This window comes from Spinacia oleracea, chromosome 4, assembly GCF_020520425.1.
Source record: "Spinacia oleracea cultivar Varoflay chromosome 4, BTI_SOV_V1, whole genome shotgun sequence".
NCBI classification, from domain to species: domain Eukaryota; kingdom Viridiplantae; phylum Streptophyta; class Magnoliopsida; order Caryophyllales; family Amaranthaceae; genus Spinacia; species Spinacia oleracea.
Genome location: NC_079490.1, coordinates 55,781,578 through 55,789,673, shown reverse-complemented (window position 1 = coordinate 55,789,673; position 8,096 = coordinate 55,781,578). Strand labels below are relative to the sequence as shown.

The 8,096-nt window shown below is 38.2% G+C and overlaps 2 protein-coding genes across 2 annotated transcripts; both read left to right on the top strand.

Annotated features, from left to right (window-relative positions):
- Window positions 1–329: 329 nt before the first annotated feature.
- Window positions 330–4,025, top strand: LOC130471553 (uncharacterized). The gene is made up of 5 exons (XM_056841748.1): window positions 330–2,542; window positions 2,639–2,959; window positions 3,034–3,133; window positions 3,230–3,836; window positions 4,006–4,025. The coding sequence occupies exons 1-5, from the start codon at window positions 330–332 to the stop codon at window positions 4,023–4,025; spliced, it is 3,261 nt and encodes a 1,086-aa protein (XP_056697726.1).
- On the top strand, window positions 2,406–7,015 carry LOC130471552 (uncharacterized). Its single transcript, XM_056841747.1, has 6 exons — window positions 2,406–2,542; window positions 4,331–4,596; window positions 4,690–4,813; window positions 4,915–5,211; window positions 5,291–5,444; window positions 6,519–7,015. The coding sequence occupies exons 2-6, from the start codon at window positions 4,331–4,333 to the stop codon at window positions 7,013–7,015; spliced, it is 1,338 nt and encodes a 445-aa protein (XP_056697725.1). The 5' UTR covers window positions 2,406–2,542.
- Window positions 7,016–8,096: the final 1,081 nt, after the last annotated feature.

Here is an 8,096-nt window from a genome sequence, read left to right as displayed (position 1 = left end):
GATAATGTTTTTAAATATGTGCTAATGTTTATTTAAAATGTTTAATTTATTAACTTTTTTAATTCATGTATTGATAGGTAATTTTGTTGAATTTGTATGAGAAACAACAAAAAGTAAAGAGAATATGTTTCCATTTAGAAAATTATTTGACGAGATAATTGACTGCTTATTTAGAAATCATCGAGCGTTATAAAGTTACCTAGTGATGATTGAATTTATTTAAATGTTAGTTAGACGAAATAGTAGGTTTAGTGCATGATTGGTGTGAGATGTGTAGGGTGTGGTTAATTAGTAACATGTTTTTTGTGAGATGTGTAGAATTTGGTATCATGAAAAGAAGAGAGCGTAGTTGGATGTATGATAGACTCGACGGGCGCAATCTTAAGCCCGACTTTCTCAAGGGGGTTGGAGAGTTCATTGAGTTTTGCAAAGAGCATCCAACCTGCAATGATGGTGACAAAATAAGATGCCCATGCCCCCTGTGTGATAATAGACGTTTCCATGATACTGAAACAGTTAGAGTACATTTGTACAAGAAGGGGTTTGTTCGTAATTACTATCAATGGATATGTCAAGGGGAAAGCTTAGTAGAGTCCTCGCGTGTTCAGCCAAATCAATATCGGGATATGGTTATTGATGCTCTTGGAAATAATCAAGAGCATTTGGTGAATGAAGAGGGTAATTCAGTTGAAGAAGAACCAAATGATGAAGCAAAGAAGTTTATAGACCTTCTAAAGGCAGCTGGAGATCCATTATATGAAGGGAGCAAACTCTCTATGTTGGAGATGGCATCAAGAATTGCAAGTTTGAAATGTGAATTCAACTTACAACACAGGTGTGTGGATGGGTTTGCATCTTTGATGAATGATGCGATTCAAAATAACAACCAAATGGGTAGAACTTTCAATAGCACAAAGAAGGTTCTTGAGGGCTTGGAACTTCCTCATGAGAGGATCCACACATGCCCTAAAGGTTGTTTGCTCTTCTGGAAAGGCGATGCACAGTTAGATAAATGTAGAGTATGCGGAAGTGATCGGTATAAGAAGACTGCAAAGGGTAAGCTTATTCCAGCAAAAGTTCTAATCTATTTTCCAATCACACCGAGGTTGCAAAGGTTGTATGCTACCAAGAACATTTCGGAGGATATGACTTGGCATGCCAAGAATCCACGAGTTCAAAACACCTTCGCACATCCTAGTGATAGTCAAGCGTGGAAGCACTTGGATACAACCTTTCCTAATTTCGCATCAGAGCCACGAAATGTCAGGCTTGGTTTGTGCACGGATGGATTTGCCCCCCATGGTAAATTTGGATCCCAATATTCATGTTGGCCAGTTATTCTTACACCATACAACTTGCCTCCATCGATGTGTATGAAAAGACCATTCATGTTCCTTTCTTTGCTCGTTCCCGGTCCTAAAAATCCTAAAGGAAACTTGGATGTGTACATGCAACCACTCATTGAAGAGTTGAAACAGTTATGGGAGGTTGGGGCTATGACTTATGACATCTCAAGCAAGCAGAATTTCAACCTCCGCGCAGCCCTTTTGTGGACTATTAGTGATTTTCCTGCATATGGAATGCTATCTGGATGGTCCACGGCCGGAAAGAAGGCTTGCCCTTATTGTATGGATAAAAGCAAGGCATTTTGGCTTGAACATGGAGGTAAAGTTTCATGGTTTGATTGCCATCGACAATTCCTTCCACATGATCACCCTTTTCGAAAGAATAAAACAGCTTTCTGCAAAAACAAAGTTGAAAATGGCATGGGTCCGCATATAATGTGTGGAGAAGAATTGTGGCAATGCGTGAAGGACTTGCCTAAAGCAACTGATGGTCCTGAAGCTCTTAAGAAGTTGAAGAGTGCCAAAATGGGTTGGTTCAAACAAAGTATTCTATGGGAACTCCCATATTGGAAGGATTTGCTTCTTCGTCACAACTTGGATGTCATGCACATTGAAAAGAACTTTTTTGACCAACTCATAAACACTGTGATGGATGTGAAAGGTAGCACCTCGGACACCACTAGTGCAAGGAAAGATATGGCTAAGTATTGTAAACGTCGGCAGTTAGAGCTTAGAAATGGAAATCAAACCATGCCAAAAGCACCCTTTGCACTTGACAAGGCTCAAAAGAAGGTGTTATGTGAATGGGTTCGAGACTTGAAATTCCCGGATGCTTATGCTTCAAACTTGAGCAGGTGTGTTAATCTTCAATCATGCAAGCTGTATGGAATGAAGAGCCACGATTGTCATGTCTTCATGGAGAGGTTACTTCCGGTTGCTTTGAAGGAGTTGCTTCCCTTGCATGTTTGGAAGGCAATTACAGAGATTAGTCAATTCTTCCGAGACTTATGCGCCCCCACTATCAAAGCGAGTGACATAGATCGCTTGGATAAGAATATAGCTGAGATCTTGTGCAAGCTAGAGAAGATTTTTCCACCTGCATTTTTCAACTCAATGGAACACTTGCCAGTTCATCTTCCACATGAGGCAAAGGTTGGTGGTCCCGTCCAGTACAGGTGGATGTACCCATTTGAAAGGTAATCAAAATAATACAAATTAGCGTAAATAAATTATTACTTTAAATATCTTATATGTTTACTAGTAACTATTAATCAAACTTACATAATTTATAGGTTTCTTAACCATTTGAAGCGTAAGGTTGGAAATAAGGCACGTGTAGAAGGCTCCATATGCAATGCTTACCTAATGGAGGAGATTACGAACTTTTGTTCCCACTATTTTCAACCTGAGGTTGACACCAAAGCAAGGGATCTAGGAAGAAATGTCCATTCGGTTGTTGAGAACCAACATGACGTTAATATCCCCGAGATGTTCAGGGTGGATTGTGGTCGTGCACCTACTAATGGCCGTTTGCGCTTCTTGCAAGACATGGAGTATGATCGAGCACATCTTTATGTGCTTGCAAACAGTGGCATCTTAGGTGAATATGAAAGGTAAAAAACTATAATTTAATTATTGTAAACTCTTCTAACGACGTATTTAACCTTTATTTCCTTAATTACCATAGGAAATTTGAGGAGCACATTCTCCAAACTCAACCTCACATAGTAATGGAGGATATTTGGAGTAAATGCGAAGCCCAGTTCCCTGAATGGTTTAAACCACATGTGAGATTAATTGTATTTTGCTTTTATTCATAAACAATATTACTTACACTAGTCATTGAAAGGAAAAAAAAATTACTAACTAATTCTACGAATTAGGTTCTCCGGTCTTTGAGTCCTAATGATGTGACATGGGCGCTTGCGATGGGCCCCTCTAGACAAGTAAAGACATGGAGCCGGTTCTATGCGAATGGATATAATTTTCAAACTCATGACTACGGCAAACACAAGTCAACTATGAATTATGGAGTGTGTGTACAAAGTCCTGATGAAGTTGACTACTTTGGCATTTTGGAGGAGGTGGTTGAACTTTCTTATTGTGGTAAGCTTCAAGAGTACAAGACAATCTTGTTTAAGTGCAGCTGGATGGATTCCGTGAAGGGTATGAACATTCATGAACAATACAAACTTGTTGAGGTCAATCATTCTAAGAGATACCCAAAGTATGACCCGTTTGTATTGTCTTACCAAGTTAGTCAAGTATACTTTGCACACTACCCCAGTTTGAAGAGGGATAAAGCCCAATGGTGGGCTGTGTTTAAAACTAAGGCAAGGTCTGTGATTGATGCTCCGGTTGACTTAGACTTTCTACAAGAAGATGCAAATGAGGTTTCTTCAGCTCTTTGTGCTCCAGATGAGATCCCAGATTATGAAGATCAAGATGATGATGATGATGATGACGATATTAATGATGGTGATGCTGATAGTATGAGTGATGAGGATGAGGATGATGAAGATGAGGATGAGGATGATGGTGATGATGACATTGATGATGATGATGACGATGGTGATGATGATGATGCTGATGATTCTGATGGATACGACGATTAACTTGATATTGCTGATTTTGGTCCTATTTGGCTGTTTAATTTTAGGTTCAAGAAATATTATGTAGTTGTTTGGTAAACTTATGATTGGAATTTGACATGTGTTGTCTTTTATGATTGAACTTTGAATTATGTTGTTGTTTATTGAACTTATCATTGAACTTTTTATTTTGGTTGTATAAATTTATGTTTGTTAGACAATCTGTAGTTGTTTGTTACTTGTTATTAGGTAATTATATATGTAGCGTAAGTTTATTAATGTTAATGCTTGGTTTGTGTTCCATTAAATAAACAGATGTCCAATCGATGAATTGTCTTTTATGATTGAAATTTGAGTTATTTAAACTTGGTTTGTGTTCTACTAAATAAACAGATGTCCAATCGAGGAGAACATTCAGCCATCCGCAGTCGTTTAGGTGCACGTGGAGGTGGTCGTGAAGGTGGTCGTGGAGGTGGCCATGGAGCTGACCATGGAGCTGGCCGTGGAGGTACTACACGGGTGACCCAACCCTCACTGGATACCTACTTTGATGATGACGAAACTCAAGGTGAATACTCTGAAGAGGTGGTACCTGATTCACAAGTAAATGAAGAAGCTGAGGATTCTGGAGTGGTTTGGATGGCACCGGGTGAACTTTGGTAAGATTTAGAGTTACATTTTAATTATTTTATCTCATGTATGAATTTTGTAAACTAACGTTACTTGTGTTATTTCCTATTCCACTATGTAAGGTTTGATCACAGTTCCATTTCGCGGGATATTACTAACGTCATCCAGAAATATTTCAAGAGTCCTTGGACGTGTTATACCAAAGTTGACAAGGATACAAAAGATCATTGGTTCACTCTGTTCAAGGTTTACACAATTTTATATCATGTAATGTATCACTTTTTATTTTTCAACTTGCTATAATTGTAACATAACAAAATATCCTTCTTTTCTTTTCTTTTGTGTAGAGGACCTATAAATGGTTGCCTGAGTTTGATCACCTTGCTGTGCGTGATTACCATGCAAATGCATATAAACGAGTTAAGTACATCCACTACCAAATCACAAGAAAGAGTAATGGAAGGAAGCCAGATTGGATGTCTGAGAAAGTGCATGCAGATATGATGAAGCACGTGGATGATGATGAATTCAAGAAAAGATCTGAGCAGGCTAAGAAAAATAGAAGAGGGGGTTCATTAACCAACAATGTTGAACCATCACATTTCCAAGGTTCCATTTCCACAACTGAGGCTGCAAAGAAAATGGTAAGTTTAATAATGTAACTAAATTTCATTTAACGTTGTTACTAATTTGATTATTCACGAAAATTACTTGTATAATTAGGCAAAGGAAAGTGGAGGTGTGATGCCTACAGCTGGTGACTTATATTTGAAGACACACACGAAGGAAGTACCGGGTAAAGGGAAAGTCCCTTGTAGTAGCAAAGCAAAGCAAATCAAGGTAACTTACTATTATTCAAACAAAGCTTATGAAACACGTTTTAAGTTTAAAATCAGCCCTTAGTTCTTTTAGTTGAAAAATGGGAGCGAAAATGCCTTATTTGGTCAATATAGGTCCTATATCGACAAAATATGACTTAAATGTGCTTACATTGATTCGAATGAGTTTTAGGAAGCTTGAATATGCCACACAAAACATGTAAATGGTTTGAAATGACAAGTTTGGTTCCTTAGCTCAAAGTTGGGCGAGAAAATGACATTTTAGACAAAATATGACCTATAACGAACAAATAGGCCTTAGATGTGAGTAAACACATTTGAATGTGACTTAGCAAGTTCAAACAAAGCTTATGAAACACGTTTTAAGTTTAAAATCAGCCCTTAGTTCTTTTAGTTGAAAAATGGGAGCGAAAATGCCTTATTTGGTCGATATAGGTCCTATATCGACAAAATATGACTTAAATGTGCTTACATTGATTCGAATGAGTTTTAGGAAGCTTGAATATGCCACACAAAACATGTAAATGGTTTGAAATGACAAGTTTGGTTCCTTAGCTCAAAGTTGGGCGAGAAAATGACATTTTAGACAAAATATGACCTATAACGAACAAATAGGCCTTAGATGTGAGTAAACACATTTGAATGTGACTTAGCAAGTTCAAACAAAGCTTATGAAACACGTTTTAAGTTTAAAATCAACCCTTAGTTCTTTTAGTTGAAAAATGGGAGCGAAAATGCCTTATTTGGTCAATATAGGTCCTATATCGACAAAATATGACTTAAATGTACTTAAATTGATTCGAATTTTTTTTCGGGAGCTTGAATATGCCACACAAAACATGTAAATGGTTTGAAATGACAAGTTTGGTTCCTTAGCTCAAAGTTGGGCGAGAAAATGACATTTTAGGCAAAATATGACCTATAACGAACAAATAGGCCTTAGATGTGAGTAAACACATTTGAATGTGACTTAGCAAGTTCAAACAAAGCTTATGAAACACGTTTTAAGTTTAAATGTGCTCCATTTAATATATTTTTTATGCATGGGTGATAATCATTTTAATTCTTGTAGGAAAACTATGAAAAAAATGTTGCTGAATGTGTTGAAAAAGGCATTGCTAAAGATCCCAACCAAATCTACTTTGAGACAGTAGGTGGGAGAAAGAAGGGAAAGGTCCCCGGGCTGGGTAGTGGAGCCTCTCTATACTTTGCACCATCTAGAAGGGGTGGTAGTTCTTCTAGCTCATACACCCCATCTATTTATTCTCAAATGTCATCTCGATTGGAAGAGACTCAACAACAGTTGACCCAAAAATCCATTGAGCTTGAAACAACAAAAAATCAGATGTTAAAGGCTATGGAGGACGATCTACTTTTGAGGCAAAGGGAGAGAGAAGAAAGAGAAGCAGAGCGACTACAACACCAAAGGGAGATGGAAAGGGAGAGACAAGAGAGAGAAAGGGAGAGACAAGAAAGAGAAGAACATGCCGCCCAGATGAAAAAGGCAATGGAGTCTTACGAGCGGATGTTCAGTCAGTGTACTGGTTTTCCTTTCTCGCAGTCGCAGGACCCTCGAGATCCAACCGGAGGCGGGACACCTTTGTGTTAGGTAGTTAGTATTCTTGTATTAGTTTGAACTAGTTACAACTTTTCGTATTAACATGTTTGAACAACATTATGTATATTATGAATCTTTGTTGTATGACTTTGAACATGTTTAACATCGAGCAGGTTTCATACGATTTTACAGAATTTATATAAATTCGTATATATACAGGCATATATAATATTTACAGGTACATATATAATATTTATACAGGCATATATAATATTTACAGGTACATATATAATATTTATACAGGTATATATGCGATTTTACAAAATTGGCTGCAAATGATATTTGCATAATTACCGACCGCAAAGGCAGTCACAAATTTAGTGACCGCCACAAAAGCAGTCACTAATTTAGTGACCGCCCCCAAGGCAGTCACTAATTTAGTGACCGCCACGAAAGCAGTCACTAATTTAGTGACCGCCACGAAGGCAGTCACTAAATTAGTGACCGCTACCAAAGCAGTCACTAAATTAGTGACCGCCAAAGCGGTCGCTAATTTAGTGACCGTCAAGGCGGTCGCTAATTTAGCGACTGCCTTAGCGGTCACTAATTTAGTGACTGCTTTGGCGGTCACTAATTTAGTGACTGCTTAGGTGGCGGTCGCTAATCCGGTCGGTAACGTTTAGCGACCGCCTTCCAGTTGGAGTTTCCTAAATTACCGTCCAGGTGAAAACTGACCGCCTTTTTGCGACCGCTGGCGGTCGCAAAATCTTTTACCAACCGTTTTTCGCGTTTTACCAACCAATTTTAGCGGTTGATAATTAATCAATTTCTTGTAGTGCGAGTGATAACATTTGACTTAAGGGTCATCACTTGAAGTGTCGACATATCCCTCACGTGTCATTGGGATTTGTCAACGGATAGTATAGAATACTCCCTCACTTTGTCATTGGAAGTATCTAAAGAGGCGTAGACACTCCCTCACTTTGTCATTGGGAGTAGCTACAGATGTTTTCGAAATCAAAGCTATAAAGTGTAATTGTGCCTGGCCAAGCCCAACCACGAGGTAAAAATGTTTTTAAAGATTCTCATTTTCAAGGTTAGTTAAACGAGAAAACCCCCTTGTTTTTATAGG